The 21,535-nt window shown below is 41.1% G+C and overlaps 1 protein-coding gene across 1 annotated transcript in view; it reads right to left on the bottom strand.

The window, feature by feature from the left end:
* LOC102285781 (ATP-binding cassette sub-family C member 4) overlaps positions 1-21,535 on the bottom strand; it is a 166,768-nt gene that overhangs the window by 123,246 nt on the left and 21,987 nt on the right. Inside the window, 4 exon segments of the mRNA XM_070366732.1 lie at positions 9,429-9,678; positions 11,047-11,172; positions 12,279-12,442; positions 13,511-13,600. Of these exon segments, the coding sequence (XP_070222833.1) occupies positions 9,429-9,678; positions 11,047-11,172; positions 12,279-12,442; positions 13,511-13,600 (630 nt within the window).

Here is a 21,535-nt window from a genome sequence, read left to right as displayed (position 1 = left end):
TCCATCATTCAAGCACTTTCATATTACAACTCCAACTAAGACTTGTACAGAGTCTGCCCATTGTGGGTATGAGGTAAGAAAAGGAACAGATTGTAGGGCTAGTTCAAATCAGTCCAACCATTAATCTCAGATATGCCAATGACACCACACTTATGGCAGAAAGCGAAAAACGAAAGAGCCTCTTGATGAAAGTGAAAGAGAAGAGTGAAAAGTTTGCTTTAAACAACATTCAGAAAACTAAGAACATGGCATCTGGTCCCATCACTTCATGGAAAATAGATGGGAAAACAGTGGAAACAGTGACAGACCTTATTTTGGGGGGCTCCAAAATCACTGCAGATGGTGACTGCAGCCATGAAATTAAAAGACACTTGCTCCTTTGAAGAAAAGCTATGACCAACCTAGACAGCATATTCAAAAGCAGAGACATTACTTTGCCAACAAAGGTCCATCTAGTCAAAGTTATGGTTTTTCCAGTAGTTATGTATGGATATGAGAGTTGAACTATAAAGAAAGCTGAGCACCTAAGATTTGATGCTTTTGAACTGTGGTGTTGGAGAAGACTCTTGAGAGACCCTTGGACTGCAAGGAGATCCAACCAGTCCATCCTAAAAGAAATCAGTCCTGAATATTCACTGGAAAGACTGATGTTGAAGCTGAAACTCTAATACTTTGACTACCTGATGCGAAGAACTGACTCATTTGAAAAGACCCTGATTCTGGGAAAGATTGAAGGCAGGAAGAGAAGGGGATAACAGAAGATGACATGGTTGGATGGCATCACCAACTCAATGGACATGAGTTTGAGTAACCTGGGAGTTGGTGATGGACAGGGAGGCCTGGTGTGCTGCAGTCCATAGGGTCGCAAAGAGTCGGACACGACTGAACTGAACTAATTGATGACAAGGCTACAACCTTACATAGTCTGAGCTAATACAGCTGGAACAACATTGTGAGACAGGCTGGGACCTGGGATCCTTTAGTGGAACACTTGCACCTGCACAAACGTCTCCTCCAGCAACAGAATACAAAGGAACTCTAAGGGACTAAAACTAACTGCACAGATGCATAAGCCAACTGCCATTTCTGAGATGCTGAGAGGAAAGGCAGGGCACTGCATATGATCTTTACACACAGTGCCTACTAGGAGGTGGGCAGACCATCTAAGCCACCTCTGTGATCCACCCCCACTCTCACTCCTTTCAAGGAATCAGTCTACTGTTCTCAGAGTGAACAAAGGCACCTGTTACTTGTTTTTCACTCCCTTGTGCTGCAGCATGAGCTTCAGTAAAGCCTTGCTTGAATTTCTCTTCTGGCCCCTTATCAATTTATATTGATTAAAAAGTTCAGGGTCCCCAGTCAGTAATGTATATTATATATGTATGTTAAATGTACAGTTATGCATATATGTTATAAATCTTGTCTAGACAGAATCAAATTCCAATTTTAAATTCCAATTAAATGTACTACCAAGACATAACAAATTCAATATTCAGTTTGTGCATGTTAGAATAGAAATTCCCACTTTCAAAAAAAAAAAAAAAAAAAGAAAGAAAAGAAAAATCATGCCCTAAGTGAGGAAGTAAATTCATCGAGCATTTGTCCACAAATCACAGGTCTGAGGGGGAAGACATCACAGTCTTCCAGGGGTTAAATGAGACTCCACTCAACACCTGATCAGCTTGTAATGGTACCAGAAGTGCTGACTGCATTTTTCTCCAAGAGTCAGGCTGATGAAAAAGCTGAAATTAAATGGCCCTTAGAGCCATGAAGTGCAGACCCAGAACAAGTCACACAGGAAGGTATCAACATCAGAACAGCAGTCAAAAAGATTGACATCTGAGTGGCTGGTAATGGAAACCTAAGTAGCTTTGTGAACAATATAACCTCAGAGAAACATTTTACTGGATGCAAAAGTCACTGAAAACTTCTAGTGCTTTGAAGTTAACATAAGATCTTTTCTAATTCTGTTAGTTGTTCAATTCCAAGATCATTGTTCTCTTTCCTTGCTAAGAGAAAAATAAAGGGAATTCTTAGGCATATAAGATCGTAATAAATCCTTATTTTCTGTACAGGGAAGAAAGGAAATTGCTTGGAGCTGGTACACTGGGACGACCCAGAGGGAGAGTATGGGGAGGGAGGAGGGAGGAGGGTTCAGGGTGGGGAGCATGGGTATACCTGTGGCAGATTCATTTTGATGTTTGGCAAAACTAATACAATATTATAAAGTTTAAAAATAAAATAAAATTAAAAAAAAAAAAAGAAAAACCATAAAAAAAAAAAAAAAAAAAAAGCATGGGTTAACAACAAGACACAACACTATGAAGCCACATGTAGATCTGCCCTGAGGGTATAAACAATCATCCCTCCAAGGTAGGCAGAGGTGGAAAGTTTTCTTCCAAGGGATCCCAGACATGATCTGAGTGAAAATCCTGGGAGATGATCATCCTCGGAGATGACCATCGTGACAGAAACACAAGTCTACTGAGTTCCAGGCTGCAGGAGGCAGTAGGGCAGCAGGGCTCAACACTACACTGTGTTCTAAACTCTACGTGCCCACCACACCTCCAAACTACCTATGGTTAAACCTTGTCCAGTTCTGACGACATGGTCAGTAAACTCAGCTGACTTTTTCTTCTACTCGTGTTGCCCTTTTCACCTTCTAACTGGGCATGAACACATCTAAGTGAGACACAAAGTTGAGGAAAAAAGTGAACATCCAATCTGTTGATTATATTCAATATCTACTACCAGTTTTAGTAAGAAAGGAGACTTAATCAGGCCAATGGGTGGTCAGTGAGGTGGGTCTTATAACAAATACCAGGTATTTGAAAAGCCTCTCAGAATTCAAAATCAAGTTCAGACTCTTCTCCTCCCCAAATCTAGTCTTCTTTTATCATTCTATATTTCAATGAATCCAGAGATTTTGCAGCCCCCAAAACCCAAAGCAGCCTGAGATCTACTTCTCCCCTTCCACTTCCATACCGAACTAAAGACTTGCCTTGCTGCTGCTGCTGCTAAGCGGCTCAGTCGTGTCCGACTCTGTGCGACCCCATAGGTGGAAGCCCACCAGGCTCCCCCGTCCCTGGGATTCTCCAGGCAAGAACACTGGAGTGGGTTGCCATTTCCTTCTCCAATGCATTAAAGTGAAAAGTGAAAGTGAAGTCGCTCAGTTGTGTCTGACTCCTAGCGACCCCATGGACTGCAGCCTACCAGGCTCCTCCATCCATGGGATTTGCCAGGCAAGAGTACTAGAGTGGGTTGCCATTGCCTTCTCCAGACTTGCCTTGAGTAGCTCTCAAATCTGACCAAGTCTCTATTTCACCCTAAATCAAACCACATCTTCCTGTCCCTGGACCATATATTGCATTAGGCTCCTGATGCATCTCCCCTGTCTCTGCTCTGGATCTCCACCTTACCACACTGCCACATTCCCCAGGTTGCAGCCAGGCTGAGCTCTGAAATGATAAAAACCTTCATGTTTCCTATAGGGTCTTATACAGTCTCCTTCTCAGGTCTTCAGCACTTTCTACTCTGCAGCCTTAGACATTTTTGATTTCCCAAAAGTATGGATCCCTCTCTTGTGCACTAAAAGTCTGTGTCACATCATCATCCCCAGGAAACCACAAAGCATCAGTGTCCCATCTCCCTCACCCCCACACACGGAATTCTCCAGGTAACTTCCTCAGCCTTCCCGGGAAGCACGAGCTCTAAGACTACACCAATAACTCTGCCAAAGCACCCCCTGGCACCTTGGAGTTATCCTTCCAAGGACTAATGACACACAAATATGTCCACAGTGAGTTTCACTATTTGATTCTTTATTAAACCACCCCTACTTGATGAACATAAATTCCAAACAGGAAGAGCCTTTCTGCATCTAGCCTGCCTTTAGTCTGCACCAGGCTTCAGGTAGGTACTTAGGTATTTTGTGGAATAAGTGATTGAATGAATGAATAAATTCCATATTTGCACCCCCAAAAAGTCTAGCATAAACCAAGACAGGTTTTCCTCTCAACTAATTTTAGTTTACATATGATCCTGACATCCTTTATACTTGCTGAAGCACATTTTGGCTTTATGTGCTTTTTTCTGCAACCTGGGCAATGTTTCCAAAATGGTGCTTATTTTCAGGTACACAAGGTGTACCTTTACTAAAGGTATCTTTACTAAAAATATAGATACCCTGGGCAGCAGCTAAGGCCTAGTGAATCGGAATCTCCAATGTGTGACCATATAGGTTTAAAAAGCACTCCAGGTGATTCTGATGAACTAGAAAACTAGATTTTTAAAGGATTATAGAAACCATATAGAGAGTGGAAACCATATAGAAACTATATAGTGATCAAAAAGAAAAAAAAAAAAAAAAAATCACCAGTTACTTCAACCTACCAGGAAGCCATCTGCCACACTAACACCAATCCTTCTCACCATTCTTATTCTCAGCCATTAGTCCCTCCTTTACTGAAAATAATTACCGCTGACAAATCTCTAAATTCCCAGATGAACTTCCTACAAGACATTCTGTGTATTTAAGGAAAAACTTAGGTTTGTTGCCCAAATCAAAGATGCTTCCTTCATCATGACACAAAGCAGCCTGACAAAGTCAACCCTAGAAAATTCAAAGTTCTTGGCAGTTCATTGTATTGCTGTACACATCTACAAAGAAAGGAATTTTAAGCCTCAGACACAATTCAGTAGCAGTTTGGGGTAAAAGAAATAAAAAACCCTACCTGAAAATTTAAGCAAAATTCCCTGGAAACTTTTTGCAGGGCCTTTTTCGTGTTACACTCTTTGGTGCATCACATAATCCATTAAGGAATCAGAGTTAGTGTTTTTCCCACTAAAATCATGCTTAATGGTTATGATGGGTGTGATGGTTGACTTTATGTCAACCTGGCTAAACTACAGTTTTCAGACACTTGCTTACACTCATCTAGTTATTACAGTGAAAGGGTTTTTAATGAGATCAACATTTAAATCAGTAGACTCTGAGTAAAGCAGATTATCCTCCATAATGTGGGTGAGTCTCATCCAATTAGTCAATGCCCTTCAGAGAAAAAAGACTGACCAGCACCAAAAAGTAGGGAACTCTATCTCAAGATCTTCTTCAGTCTATAGATGCACTTTAGCATAAAGATTCATGATATTGATCTTCTTTCATTTCATGATGGTCAGCAAGACAGTCAAAATAACTTTGTTAACCAAGTAATACAGGCTGTTTCTAATTATCTATAAGCCCCAGGAGCCCAGCCCAGGATCCAGACCAGCAGAGTCTCATGAACACCAGGCTGTACAGGGTACACAGTTCGTCTCTTTAGACATCAGGTCCACCAAGTCCAATCAGGCTGGTTTGAGATAGACAGATGGACAGACATAACAAGGAGAAGACTTCCCTGAGTTGAGACAGCCCAAACACACACCAAAACCCAATGTTGCAGGAATGCCTAACCCCAGTCTGCTCCCTCCTCTGCATTTCTAAAGCTTCTAGTGCAGGATGGGCTACCCTGGGCTTCGTGAGGTCCCAGCCATTTCCTGTAACTGTTGTCTCAGTCAGTTCAGTATTTATTTGATGCCCGTGATGTGTCCAGCATGGACAGGCACTACCAGACACAGTCTGCTGTCACAGAGCTCAGAACACTCCCAGGGAGTCAACATCACCCCACCTGACAGGATGCTGGGAGGTGTGAGACTGGCCATGCACATATATGGAAGCCCTAGATCAGAGTGAACAGAAGTGCTGGGAGAGGGTCATGGGGCTGCTGCAGGCTCAGCAGCATTTGGTTAAATCAAGGACAGAAGAGAAGGCCACACAGAGGGGCTCAACAGAGTGAGCCAAGATCCCAAAGTGGGGGTGAACGTGACATGTCACATGTGACCTGTCTCATTCAGAGACAACCTCTCCCCCAACCCAACCAGAGCAAGGGTCGTATGCTGGAAAACACAAGCTTAAAATTTTGATTCTGCAAGAAACAGGGAATTAAAACTTAAGGAGAAATTCCACATACCTGAAAGTACTAAGAAGACAATAATGTAATAATGTAACAAAGAAACTTTGGACAGAATTCTAGTTCTGTCATTTGATAATATTAACACAAACTGTATGAGGATAGGTGAGCTATTTCACCTGATACAGGAACCTGTTTCCTTATCTGTAAAGTCGGGGCACTGAAGCTTATCCCATTCAATTGTGGTCAGGATGAAATGAGTGAGTTATTGAAAGTCATTCAGTCGTGTCCGACTCTTTGCAACCCCATGAGCTGTAGCCCACCAGGCTTCTCTGTCCATGGGATTTTCCAGGCAAGAATACTGGAGTGGGTTGCCATTCCCTTCTCCAGGGGATCTTCCCGACCCATGGATCGAATCTGGGTCTCCTGCTTTATAGGCAGATTCTTTACAGTCTGAGCCACCAGGGAACCCAAGGATGAAATGAGACGATGTGTAAAGGCTTCAGGAGATCTCAGACCACACAGCGAGCCCTGGCAGCAGCAACTGAAGACAGAGGCTGTGTCAGCAGCATTAACAAAACCATAGCAGAACAGCACATGTGTGAAGCTTCCATCTGAACAGGCTACCGTGTCACTGAGGACATCACTGTGGTCCAAGGATATTCCTAAGTATCTTATTTCAAGATGTGAAATCTTCATAAAAGAAATTCTATTGAATACATTGACCACCTCTTACCAGTATTGCTAGAAGCTCCCATCAGAAAGAATGACACACTCAGGGAACAAGAACTGACCCTGTATGACTGATCTATTTTATGGGTAATAGTTTTTATATATATATAAATTTATTTTAATTGGAGGCTAATTATTTTACAATATTGTATCGGTTTTGCCATACATCAACATGAATCCGCCACAGGTGTTCCCCGTCCTGAACCCCACTCCCACCTCCCTCCCCGTACCATCCCTCTGGGTCATCCCAGTGCACCAGCCCCAAGCATCCTGTATCCTGCATCAAACCTAGGCTGACAATTTGTTTAATATATGATATTATACATGTTTCAATGCCATTCTCCCAAATCATCCCACCCTCGCCCTCTCCCACAGAGTCCAAAAGACTGTTCTCTACATCTGTGTCTCTTTTGCTATCTCACATACAGGGTTATCATTAACATCTTTCTAAATTCTATATATATGCATTAGTATACTGTAAACTACCTCACAATTGCACTCATCTCACATGCTAGTAAAGTAATGCTCAAAATTCTTCAAGTCAGGCTTCAGCAATATGTGAACCGTGAACTTCCTGATGTTCAAGCTGGTTTTAGAAAAGGCAGAGGAACCAGAGATCAAATTGCCAACATCCGCTGGATCATGGAAAAAAGCAAGAGAGTTCCAGAAAAATATCTATTTCTGCTTTATTGACTATGCCAAAGCCTTTGACTGTGTGGATCACAATAAACTGTGGAAAATTCTGAAAGAGATGGGAATACCAGACCACCTGATCTGCCTCTTGAGAAATTTGTATCAGGTCAGGAAGCAACAGTTAGAACTGGACATGGAACAACAGACTGGTTCCAAATAGGAAAAGGAGTACATCAAGGCTGTATATTGTCACCCTGTTTATTTAACTTATATGCAGAGTACATCATGAGAAATGCTGGACTGGAAGAAACACAAGCTGGAATCAATATTGCCAGGAGAAATATCAATAACCTCAGACATGCAGAGGACACCACCTTTATGGCAGAAAGTGAAGAGGAACTAAAAAGCCTCTTGATGAAAGTGAAAGTGGAGAGTAAAAAAGTTGGCGTAAAGCTCAACATTCAGAAAACGAAGATCATGGCATCCAGTCCCATCACTTCATGGGAAATCCATGGGGAAACAGTGGAAACAGTGTCAGACTTTAGTTTTTTGGGCTCCAAAATCACTGCAGATGGTGACTGCAGCCATGAAATTAAAAGACGCTTACTCCTTGGAAGGAAAGTTATGACCAACCTAGATAGCACATTCAAAAGCAGAGACATTACTTTGCCAACAAAGGTTCATCTGGTCAAGGCTATGATTTTTCCAGTGGTCATGTATGGATGTGAGAGTTGGACTGTGAAAAAGGCTGAGCGCCGAAGAATTGATGCTTTTGAACTGTGGTGTTGGAGAAGACTCTTGACAGTCCCTTGGACTGCAAGGAGATACAACCAGTCCATTCTGAAGGAGATCAGCCCTGGGATTTCTTTGGAAGGAATGATGCTAAAGCTGAAACTCCAGTACTTTGGACACCTCATGCGAAGAGTTGACTCATTGGAAAAGACTCTGATGCTGGGAGGGATTGGGGGCAAGAGGAGAAGGGGATGACAGAGGATGAGATGGCTGGATGGCATCACTGACTCAATGGATGTGAGGCTGGGTGAATTCTGGGAGCTGGTGATGGACAGGGAGGCCTGGCGTGCTGTGATTCATGGGGTCACAAAGAGTCGGACACGACTGAGTGACTGATCTGATCTGATCTGATTGGTGTTTTTCTTTCTGGCTTACTTCACTCTGTATAATAGGCTCCAGTTTCATCCACCTCATTAGAACTGATTCAAATAGTATAAAAATGCATCATTAAAAAATTCAGCTTTTATGGTAAGACTCCAAAATAAAATACAATCACACCCAGAGATATCTAACTTTATTAGAGATATATTACTCTCCCATCCATCATTGTGGAAAAGTAGGAAAATAAAGTCCAGACAACTCAAGCTTGTGCCCAGGCTGCCTCACAGAACCAATTTATCTTCATTTTAGACAGAAACACTTCAGTGCCTATTGTGTGCCAGGCCCTGTCTTGGTGATGTAAATTATTTGTCCCTGACTATTTAGGGACAGTTAGTTAAAAAAAAGGATACTGTGGGTATGGTGGAAATCACAAGTTTGAGAGGAAGAGGGGAGTAGAGAAAGGCTTAGACAGTAGGTAAAAAAGAGGACAGGGACAAAAAGGCAGATATCAGAAAACAACAAGAAAGCATCTGTGGAGGAAAGAACCCATTTTTAAACATATAAAACTAAGTGAAGCTGAGGCTATTCTCCTGACCAAGGAGCAGGGAGGTTTCAGCAAGTTCCTCCCCTCCTGGCCCCGAGAGGAATCTAGTCACCCCAGGACTGAGCACAGTCACTGCCTAGTCGTTTCAGATAGCACAGAAGATGCACTTTGTTTGCCTCTCTTGTTATTAGGCATTTTAATCCTACTGCAGACATTACTGGTACATCATCAGCCCTGTATCACTGCTATTTACACCCCTAAATGAGCAGTGGGATTATAATTTTTGCAACAGACTCTACCTAAGAAGAGAGGGGAGTACATACGATATTTTGGAATGACTGCCAGCTTTGGCACTGAGAGAGTTAAATCACATCAAACCAAAACACAGTGACAACACATAAAAGGAAGCAATTTACAAAAATTCACCTACAACTAAAGAAAGTTATTTGTCACCAAACCTTGATTCTTCGGATGCTGACAACGGCCTCTGAAACCTTCTCAATGGCCATGGGGAAGCAGAGGATGCTCGTAAACCGCAGAGCCTCGAACAGCATCACCACCACAAATACTTGGCTGGCTGTGATCAGGTTGTCAAGGATATCATTGACCGTGAAGGTGACAAAACTCATGATTTTGCTTACAGCGAAAAATAATGCCAAATGCATGCCCCTAAAGAAGGAACTTCTCAGAATCTTGAAAATTTCCTTCCTGGAAAACAAAGTAGGACATAGTATTTAAAACAAGCATCAACATCAAAGACATGGATTCAAGTGCCCTGTGTGAGTGGCCACAAATTAAGATAAACTATCCCTCATATCATGGAAACACTACACAGTGCCTACCCAGGGGTCTGCCCTGATCCAAGGACCACACACTTCATCACCACTTCACTCTCTCACCTAAAAAGAGGCTTAGTGTCACTCTTTTAGACATTGTGTCAAGCAGACCGAGTTTGAACATTCATTCAACAAGCGTTCATAACTACAATCCTGTGCCAGGCTCCTCACTGATGACAGGAAGACATAGCCTGCCCCCTCCAGGAGCTTACGAACTATTGGGGGAAGAGAAAAAGACACCCCAAAATTGTAAGACACCAAGACATTAGACAGAGGAAATCAGCACAGCCCCCACGAGGTACAGAATAAAGGCATGTAACCCAGAGCAGAGGAGTCAGGGCAAGTCACATGGACGTGGATCTACCCTGAGAAAATTAGCTGGAGTCAGTCAGAGCTGGCGGAGGCCAAAGAAAAGAAGATGAGAGTGTATCCCCAGCAGACAGAGGGGCCCCAACAATGGTGCAAAGTGAGAGGTGACAGGGAGCTGCCAGAGAATTCCCAGTACCCTGTGCTGGAATATAAACACTCCTCAGACAGACCATGGGGTCGCTAAGAGTCGGACACGACTGAGCGACTTCACTTTCACTTTTCACTTTCATGCATTGGAGAAGGAAATGGCAACCCACTCCAGTGTTCTTGCCTGGAGAATCCCAGGGACAGAGGAGCCTAGTGGGCTGCCGTCTATGGGGTTGCACAGAGTCGGACACAACTGAAGCGACTTAGCAGCAGCAGCAGCAGCAGACAGTTAAATGAAAGATGGGGAAAACATCTACAAACACAAAGCAAAGCCTCCCCACCACTGCCAAAATAGTATTTTTATGGCTTCATTTGGAATGAAGAATACTGATCCTTAAAGTTTGGCCAGATACATGTATATCCAGTCTTTACAATCTCCCCATTTGTGCTCCATCAACAAAAATTCTAATTTAAGTTTAAATATCACCTTCTCGGATACTAACATCGTACAGTCATTGCTTATTTGGAATTTGTGGTATAAAGCATATATATATATATATATATATATATATATATATATATTCAATTAAATTTAAATTAAAAAGAAAAAAAAGAAGAGCAGATTAAATGGTTGTCTCCACTATTCCACTTAACCCTCTTGCCATATGCAAGGGGTGGGTAGTATTTAAGTTCCCTTTCATATAAAACTTGGTAAGATTTCTAAATTCATTCTGTAAAAACAGGAAATAAACAAAAATATGGTGAGATATATACAAAAACTTACCTTCTCAAACGGGTAATGAGATCTATAAATGACTTTTCCCAAGCATACATTTTTATTGTTCTGATGCCAGTTATAATTTCACTTATGGTCTGGATCCTGTTGTCTGTGAGAGCTGTGGTCTTACTCCTGAGGGGACAGACGTGAGAGATGAAATTTAGTGATCACAACCCAACATCCCATAGCAGCAGCAGGGGGCACAAGGAAGGACCAGGGATCAATGATTCCCTACAGCTCTTTCGTGATAACAACACAGGCAGGTCCTACTCAAAGTGCAAATGGAGACAAAGAAACTAGGAAGTCAACCTTTCAGCCTAATTCAGGGAGTAACTTGGAGAACTTGCAGCATCTGATAAGAAGACCTGAAATGAGTCAGATACAAACCCTCTGCCCAAGGGCGTCCTCATGGTTGGGCAGGGAAGGCAAAAAGGAATCTACCAGGAAAATAGTGTCTGTGCTGTAATAAAAAAGGAGTAAAGTGCTGGGGAGCAGATAAGATGGGGCTATTAAATTCACTGGGAAAAGAGAGCAAGTAAAGCTTCAGAGACCTCATAGCACTGGAACAGGGCCCCAAAGGATAAGGAACATCACTCCATAACAAAGAGAGGAAAGGAAATTCCTAATAGAGAAAAATACCACACATAAAGGCACATGCAAACATTTATATAAAATAACTCAACTAGCTTCATACAGCACATCATCTCCCTCATCAACATCATCTGACAACCTGGACAATAACCCACTTCCAACCCTCTGGGACCAGCTTCAAGTCTAACTCATCACCATTAAGCCCTTCATCACTAGTCATTTTTCTATCACATATGCTGCTGGGACTGTGGGGCTTTATAAAGATAATATTTAATTAATATCAGCCTTGCCCTTGGGGTGCTTATAACTTAATGGAAACACTAAATTAAAAACAAGACAATAACACACATTTTTAAAAATGCTGTAACACAAGCATAACAAAAATATATGTAGCTAGAAAAAGGCCTATAAAATTACTACTACTGAATAGTGTTTAAAAAACATGGACATAGGTAAATTCTGCTTAAGGACACTCTACATATCCAGGTATAGCACCTTAGAAGTTAGCTGTGAGGAAAGAGCAAATGCCATCACCTTTTCTGCTTTGACATCAGTTGTCAGTTTAAGGCTGTCACATCCACTGGCTAAGCCAGAAGGGTCTAAACCACACACATATCACCTATTTTTTAAACCAGTGTTTCTCTTACCAGAGTGATGAAAACAACTTCCAAATGCAGCTTTGCAAAAGCAGAATAACAACAAGAATTGCCATCCCAGCAAGACATGACATTCCTATTTCCATCCAGAGCAGGGCGGTCACGATGATAGCCTGCAGTGGCCCTACCCACAGATAGTGCGAGAACATTGTTACCTTAAAAGAGAAAGACAAGTCTTCTAAGAATGATATAAAAGCAAAATTATTATATACACAGTGTAGAAACAATCTGCTCTGAAGGAACAGACATGGACCTACACAGAAATGATCTCAGTGGGTTTTTAAACCTACTAAAGCAGAAACCCAAGCATCCACCAGATGATGCTGTTTTGGGACATCAAAGGGCCAAGCTAAGGGACGTCCAGGGAGAATCCGACCAGCAGCACTGAAGAAAGATGTTGATTTTTGTCTACACCACAAATGAGCTCAGGGCATCCCCAAAATCTCTATGCGCCAACGTTTAACCCCCATCTCTCCTCAGCATCCCAGGAAAGCTTATTTTATGGCATGCACCATGCTCTTCAGTAACTACTTATATATTTACCTCCCTGACAGGCTGTGGCTTCTCCAAGGAAGAAACTAAATCTTTTTTCAGCCCTAAAAGTAAGTAGGAACCTTACTTCATGTTTCATGAATGAATAACTGAAAAAGAAGTAGTCTAGTACAAAAAAAGATCTGACCAATAGCAATAATGCCCTGGATAATGCAATCGATTCGTAATTGTAAAAAAGACTGTGGTGGGAGGACAGCAAGTAGTAGGTGGTGTCTGTCTGGGGACCAGCCACTTGGCATAGTCCTTGAAGGCTCCTTATGCAGCAGGCACTGAAGAGGGCACATGGGAAAGAACAATCCCAGCCCACCAAGCCTTCATCATCCAGAAGAAGAGGAAGACTGTTCAGCAACACTCACACCACGTGTCAAGAAGTGTCACTTCAGGAGACTCCCCAGGGACACTAACCAAGCTGGACAATAACACTGCTGCTTACTTATTATTGTCATTATGCTGTAGGTAACCTCAGAAAAAAACAAAATTCTCATCCACAGGACAATATACATTATTACATCTAAGTTGCACACAGAAGAAATGAGAGTTGGATTAAGAGAACTCTTGTCTTATGTCCACAACAGAACGCTGGCTAACACCAAACCTGGACACCTGGCATCCCAATAAGCTGAATCCAGTAAGGATGGGAAATGGAAGAGGATCCCTCAGGGGAAGCTTACCTGATCAAACTTGTTCACATCATTGGACAGAAGATTGACTATCTGGCCTGTGGTGGTCTTTCCCATGGCTGAGCTACTCAGGCGAAGGGCCTGAAATAAGAAAAAGCAACAGCAAACTGGATTCCTACAGTGATAGCAAGTCACTCTTAGAACATAACAAAATGAAGCATGTTTCCCTGGGGTCTTATGTGGTGTCAGGATGAGCAGGATGGCCCCTGAGAGCAGGGCTCTAGGGATACTTGTCCATTCTTCCTCTCCTCAATGTGGCAACAGCCCCGTCCACAAGGACAGCAAAGGGAGGAATAGGAGATAGAAGCAAAATACCCCATCCTGCTTCTCAATGAACGTGGACCTACTCGAAGTGTAAAGTGTGTAGCTTTAGACTTAGGAGCCAACTAAAGCAAGTCCATATCCATTGAGTTGGTGATGCCAACCAGTCATCTCATTCTCTGTTATCCCCTTCTCCTCCTGCCTTCAACCTTTCCCAGAATAGGGGTCTTTTCCAATGAGTAGGTTCTTTGCATCAGATGGCCAAAGTACTGGAGTTTCAGCTTTGGCATCAGTCCTTCCAATGAATATTCAGAACTGATTTCCTTTAGGATGGACTGGTTGGATCTTCTTGCAGTCCAAGGGACTCTCAAGAGTTTTCTCCAACACCACAGTTCAAAAGAATCTATTCTTCAGCGCTCAGCTTTCTTTACTGTCCAACTTTCACATCCATACATGACCACTGGAAAAACCATAGCTTTGACTTTACTCAACTAAAGTAAAGTTGAGCCCAATTAGAAGAGAGTGTTGAGGTCACCTAAAGGAAGACATCAGGGGACTTGAACTATAAATATGGAATCAATCATTAATTCCAAATATGACATCATTCCACATACATTGGTCTTAGTTCCTTCATTCTGAAGTAAGCAAGTACAATGTTCAAAACACTACTCCTGTGAGGAATCTGTGTTCTTAATGTTGGTCTGCTGAATTTACAAATATACAACCTAAGTTGTACACTCCCTTTATTTGGTTAAAAAAATTTATGAAAAATGCCCTAAAGATCTGAGAAACTTGAACAGACCACCTTGAGCTGTTTCAACAGACTATCAACTGGAGCCATGGATCCAAACAAAATGTCATATTTCATAAAAACTTGTCATTTACTCCTCACATTAAACAGAAAAGTCACTGAAGTGGAAATGTAAAATGATGCAGCCATGATGGAAGAGAGTATGGCAGTTCCTCAAGATATTAAACATAAAATTAGTATATAGTACAGCAATTCTATTTCTGGAAATACACTCAAAAAAGCTGAATGCATGGACTTAAATAGATATTTGTACACTCGTGTTCATAGCAGCATTACTCACAATAGTCACAAGGTAGAAACAACCCAAATGTCCATTACGGATGATTGGATACAGAGAATGTTGTATAGATCTATAATGGAATAGTATTCAGCCTTGAACAGGAATTAAACACCTGCTCCAACATGGATGAAACTTGAAGACACTGTTCTATATGACATAAGCCAAATGACAAACATTGCACGATTCCACTTACATGAAGTACCTAAAATAGTCAAATTCATAGAGAGAAGAAGTAGAACGGTGATGGCTGAGGGGAAGGTGGGGAGTTAGTGTTTAATGAGTTCAGAGGTTCAGTTTCGGAAGAGGAAAAAGTTCACATAGCAGTGATGTCTACACAACAATGTGAATATACTTAATGTCACTAAACAGTGCACTTAAAGAGTTAAAATGGTGAATTTTATATTACATGCATTTTACCACAATTTTTAAAAAATCAATGATCAAAAGCCAAAAGTAATTTTTCCAAAATTGTGGAAAGGTAAATAAGTGACAAGTCATTTTTATATGTGATACACCCCCATGAAATCATTCAAAATTACAAACCATGGCTCTGAGCTTAGTAGCCATCCCATTTCTAACACCCAACCTGATTTCTTCCCAGGACCAAAGATCAAGAGGTGGAGCCTGAACTTGAACCACAAGCATTCAGAGGGGCCTTTCAGAGCTGCTTGGCATCATCAGCTTTTGCCCTAAGGAATGAGCCCACCTGTAACCTGTAAAGGAGTATCTTATTTCTTCATCTCAGAAGGATTCTAGATGTAAGATTATGCACAAAGAAACTGTTCTTTCCCATGTTTCTGAAATTTCAGGTTATGTCTATGGTTTAATCCCAACAATACCTGACTTAGTAAAAGGACAATTTTCTTAGCCTAATCAAACCAGCAAATTAATGGCTTTGGGAGATGTTTATATTCATCTAGGTAAACATTCCAGGTCAGATCAAGTTTCCCAAAGGCAATGTTCCAAATGTTTCTCTTCCAATGTAAGAGAAAGGAAGACAGGTGGATAATGGCTCATCTCTGCAACGGAGAGAGAGAGCTTTAACTGAACCATCACCTCAAACTTAACTTAAGATTTTCACATTGCAGTTCCAGAGTAATTTCCTTTCTCTGTGTTTATGAGAGCTAAGCATTATCTGAAACACAAACATCTAGCTAAATTGTGTGAAAATCTGAGTATTCATCTCCTAAATGGTAAAAGGTACAATAAAATAACAAATCAGATCAGATCATATCAGATCAGTCATTCAGTCGTGTCCAACTCGTTGAGACCCCATGAATCGCAGCACGCCAGGCCTCCCTGTCCATCATCAACTCCCGGAGTTCACTCAGACTCACGTCCATCGAGTCAGTGATGCCATCCAGCCATCTCATCCTCTGTCATCCCCTTCTGCTCTTGCCCCCAATCCCTCCCAGCATCAGAGTCTTTTCCAATGAGTCAACTCTTCACATGAGGTGGCCAAAGTACTGGAGTTTCAGCTTTAGCATCATTCCTTCCAAAGAAAACCCAGGACTGATCTCCTTCAGAATGGACTGGTTGGATCTCCTTGCAGTCCAAGGGACTCTCAAGAGTCTTCTCCAACACCACAGTTCAAAAGCATCAATTCTTCGGCGCTCAGCCTTCTTCACAGTCCAACTCTCACATCCATACATGACCACTGGAAAAACCATAGCCTTGACTAGATGAACCTTTGTTGGCAGAGTAATGTCTCTGCTTTTGAATATGCTATCTAGGTTGGTCATAACTTTCCTTCCAAGCAGTAAGCGTCTTTTAATTTCATGGCTGCAGTCACCATCTGCAGTGATTTTGGAGCCCAGAAAAATAAAGTCTGACACTGTTTCCCCATGTATTTCCCATGAAGTGATGGGACCGGATGCCATGATCTTCGTTTTCTGAATGTTGAGCTTTACGTCAACTTTTTTCACTCTCCACTTTCACTTTCATCAAGAGGCTTTTTAGTTCCTCTTCACTTTCTGCCATAAGGGTGGTGTCATCTGCATATCTGAGGTTATTGATATTTCTCCCAGCAATCTTGATTCCAGCTTGTGTTTCTTCCAGTCCAGCGTTTCTCATGATGTACTCTGCATAGAAGTTAAATAAACAGGGTGACAATATACAGCCTTGATGTACTCCTTTTCCTATTTGGAACCAGTCCGTTGTTCCATGTCCAGTTCTAACTGTTGCTTCCTGACCTGCATACAAATTTCTCAAGAGGCAGATCAGGTGGTCTGGTATTCCCATCTCTTTGAGAATTTTCCACAGTTTATTGTGATCCACACAGTCAAAGGCTTTGGCATAGTCAATAAAGCAGAAATAGATGTTTTTCTGGAACTCTCTTGCTTTTTCCATGATCCAGCGGATGTTGGCAATTTGATCTCTGGTTCCTCTGCCTTTTCTAAAACCAGCTTGAACATCAGGAAGTTCATGGTTCACATATTGCTGAAGCCTGGCTTGGAGAATTCTGAGCATTACTTTACTAGTGTGTGAGATGAGTGCAATTGTGCAGTAGTTTGAGCATTCTTTGGCATTGCCTTTTTTTGGGATTGCAATGAAAACTGACCTTTTCCAGTCCTGTGGCCACTGCTGAGTTAAGCTGATGAATGAGAAGGAAGACCCCTGACTAGAGTGTAGGAGTACCTCTGCCATTTCCACATCACCCAAGAGGAAACTGGCTCAGATACTACAGCCAAATACACATAGTGAGAAGCCAGGCCCCAAGGTCACACCCCACAAGACTACAAGTCTCTCCTCAAGGAAAATGAGGAGACATCTCTCACTTTGCTAAGAAAAGTACTCCCAAGAAACAGATCTAGATAAGTAGGCAAAAGAAGCAATTTTTTCCATTTTAATTGTTTGGTTTTATCATGCTGTTTTGGCATCATATTTGTGTGTAGATTATTTCCTACCTTTATTGTATGTTTGCCTTTACTGGTGAGCTTCTCCATTTGTAATTTTCTTGTTCCAAGATGTGGCCTTTTCTTTCCCACCTAAAGAAATTTGTTTAGTGTTTTTTGGAAAGCTGGTTTGGTGGTGCTGAATTCTCTTAGCTTTTGCTTATCTGTAAGACTATTGATTTCTCTGTCAAATCTGAATGAGAGCATCATTGGGTAGAATATTCTTGGTTGTAGATTCTTCCCTTTCATCACTTTAAATATGTCATGCCACACCCATCTGGCCTACAATTTCTGCTGAGAAATCAGCTGATAATCATATGTGAGTTTCCTTGTATATTACTTGTTACTTTTCTCTGGCTGCATTTTTTCTTTTTCTTTGTTGCTATTTTTTCTTTTTATTTAATTTTTGTCAATTTTATTATTATGTTTTAGTATATTCCTCTTTGACTTTATCCAGCCCAAGACTCTGTGCTTCTTGGACTTAGGTGATTATTTCCTTGCCTATGTTAGGGAAATTCTCAGCTATGATCTCTTCAAATATTTTCTCAGGTTCTTTGTCTCTCTCTCTTCTCCTTCTGGGAGCCCAAGAATGCAAATGTTGGTGTATTTAATGTTGTTCCTAGGTCTCAGACTCTCTTCCTTTCTTTTCATTCTTTTTCCTTCCTTCTATTCCATGGCAGTGATTTCCACCACTCTGTCTCCAACTCACTTTTTTTCTGCCTAACATTCTGCTAGTTATTCCTTCTAGTGAATTTTTCAGATTTTTTATTGTTCATCTCTGTTTGTTTTTTTAATTATTCTAGCTCTTTGTTAAACATTTCTTATATTTTCTTTATCTGTGCCTCCATTCTTTTTCCAACATCATGGATCACCTTTACTATCATTACTCTGAATTCTTTTTCAAGTAAATTGCCTATCTCTACTTTTCTTAGCTGTTCTTCTTGGGTTTTACTTCTTCATTCATCTGGGACATATTCCTCTGCCATATCATTTAGTCTGATTTTCTGTGATTGTGGTTTTCATTCCACAGGCTGCAGAACTGTACTTCTTGTTTCTGTTGTCTTTCCCCGGTGAATGAAGCTGTCTAAGAGCTTCATTAGACTGGGACTGGTTCTTGTCCACTAGTGTGTGGAGCTGGGTCTTGTTTCTCTTGTGAGCTGGCCATGCCAGTGGGTGTGGTTATTGGGAAACTTTGTGCTCAGGAAGACTTTAAGCTGCCTGTTTGCTGATGGGTAGGGCTGTGTTCCTACCCTGTTAACACTGTTGATTATTTAGCCTGAGGTGTTCCAGCACTGGATGCCACAGGCTGTTGAGTGGGGCTAGGTCTTGGTAAGAAAATGGCAGCTTCAGGGGGTCTCACATCAGTGAGTACTCCCCAGAACTATCACTGCCACTGTCTTTGTCCCAAACAAGCCATATCCCACCTCCACAGGAGGCCCTTTAAAACCAGCAAGTAGGTCTGACCCAGGATCTTATGAGGTCACTCCTTTTTCCCAAGAGTCCTAGTTTTACAAGGCCTTGTGTGCAGTCTTGTGGAATTCCTGCAATCAAACCCCACTGGGCTTCAAAGCCACATTCTCTGGAAGTTCCTTCTCCCATTGCCAACTCCCCAGACTTGAAACCTATCTGGGACTCAAGATTTTCACTCCTATGGGAGAACTTCTGTGGTATAATTATTTTCCAGTTTGTGGGTTGCCCACCCAGCAAGTATGGGATTTGATTTTATTGTGACTGTGCCCCTCTTACTGTTTTGTTGTGGCTTCTTCTTTGTCTTTAGATGTAAGATATCTTTTTTGGTAGTCTCTTTGGACAGAGGAACCTGGTAGGCTGCAGTCTATGGGGTCGCTAAGGGTCAGACACAACTGAGCAACTTCACATTCACTTTTCACACTCATGCATTGGAGAAGGAAATGGTAACCCACTCCAGTGTTCTTGCCTGGAGAATCCCAGGGGCAGCAGAGCCTGGTGTGCTGCTGTCTATGGGGTCGCACAGAGTCAGACATGACTGAAGTGACTTAGCACCAGCAGCAGCAGCAGCATTTTTTTGTCAATGATTGTTCAGCAGTTACCTGTGATTTTGGTGTTTCTGTAAGAAGAGGTGATAGTTATCCTATTTTGTCTGTGTGGTGGGAACACTTAAGATCTACTCTCTTATGAAATTTCAAGTGTAATATACAGCTAAATGAGTTTTTTTTTTTTAAGCAAACAGTATAAAGTAAAGAGATATCGAGAATCAAGTTTATAAAGAGCCCTTTACATTTGACACTGATGTATCTGTAGCAACTCTTTGTAAATACATCTGAAATCCTTACTCCTCTTACACTAGTTGAGACCAGAATAAAGTGTTTACAATAATTTCATGGGATTTCTCAATGTAAGATAACTGAGCACATCAAATCAGGTCTTACTACCACATGGTAGGTCACAAGGAGAGCCTTGGTATATTTAAGAAAACTGAAATAATATCAAGCATCTTTTCTGATCCCAATGCTATGAGATTAGAAATAAACTACAAGAAAAACTAGAAAATAAAAACATGTGGCAGCTAAACAATATGCCACTAAACAACAAATGAATAACTGAAGGAAATCAAAGGGGGAAAAAAAAAAAAAAACAAGAGACAAATGAAAACAAAAGCACAATGGTCCAGCATGTATGGGATGCAACAAAAGCAGTTCTAAGAGGGAAGTTTATAGCAATACAATCTTACCTCAAGAAACAAGAAAAATCTCAAATAAGCAATCTAATCTTACACCTAAAACAACTAGAGAAAAAAAGAATAAACAAAACCTAAAGTTAGTAGAAGGAAAGAAATCATAAAGATCAGAGCAGAAATAAATGAAATAGAGGCAAAGAAAATAATCACAAACATCAATGAAACCAAAAGCTGGTTCTTTGAAAAAACAGACAAAATTGATAAACTTTTAGCTAGACTCATCAAAAAAGGAGGACTCAAATGAATATAATTGGAAACGAAAAAGGAGAAGTTACAACTGACATCACAGAAATACAAAGAATCGTAAGACTACTAAAAACAACTGTAATAAATAATAAATGGACAACCTGGAAGCAAGGGCCAATTTTTTTGAAAGGTACAGTCTCTCAAGACTGAACCAGGAATAGAAAAAGAAAATATTAAGAGACCACTCACAACACTAAATTTGTGATTTAAGTCCCCCACCACCACCCCAAATATAAAAGTCTGGGACCTGACGGGTTCACAGGTAAATTCTAGCAATTCAGAGAAGAGTTAACACCTATTTTTTGGATTGCAGAGGACGGAAAACCTTCAAACTCATTCTATAATGTATCACCCTGATACCAAAATGAAACAAAGATACCACAAAAAAAGAAAATTACAGGCCAATATCATTGATGAACATAGATGTAAAAATCCTCAACACTAGCAATACAAATCCAACAACACTTCAAAAAATACATTAAAAAAATCATACACCATGATCTTAAACCATGAGATCATACACTATGAGAAATCTGTATGCAAGTCAAGAAGCAACAGTTAGAACTGGACATGGAACAGCAGACTGGTTCCAAATCAGGAAAGGAGGACGTCAAGGTTGTATATCGTCACCCTACTTATTCAACTTATATGCAGAGTACATCATGCAAAATGCCGGGCTGGATGAAGCACAAGCTGGAATCAAGATTGTTGGGCGAAATATCAATAATCTCAGATATGCAGATAATACCACCCTTATGACAGAAAGCAAAGAATTAAAGAGCCTCTTGATGAAAGTAAAAGAGAAGAG

Source organism: Bos mutus, unplaced genomic scaffold, assembly GCF_027580195.1.
Source record: "Bos mutus isolate GX-2022 unplaced genomic scaffold, NWIPB_WYAK_1.1 CTG197, whole genome shotgun sequence".
Taxonomy (NCBI): domain Eukaryota; kingdom Metazoa; phylum Chordata; class Mammalia; order Artiodactyla; family Bovidae; genus Bos; species Bos mutus.
Note: the sequence above shows the minus strand (reverse complement) of the source record. Positions and strands in the feature narration are given on the sequence as shown.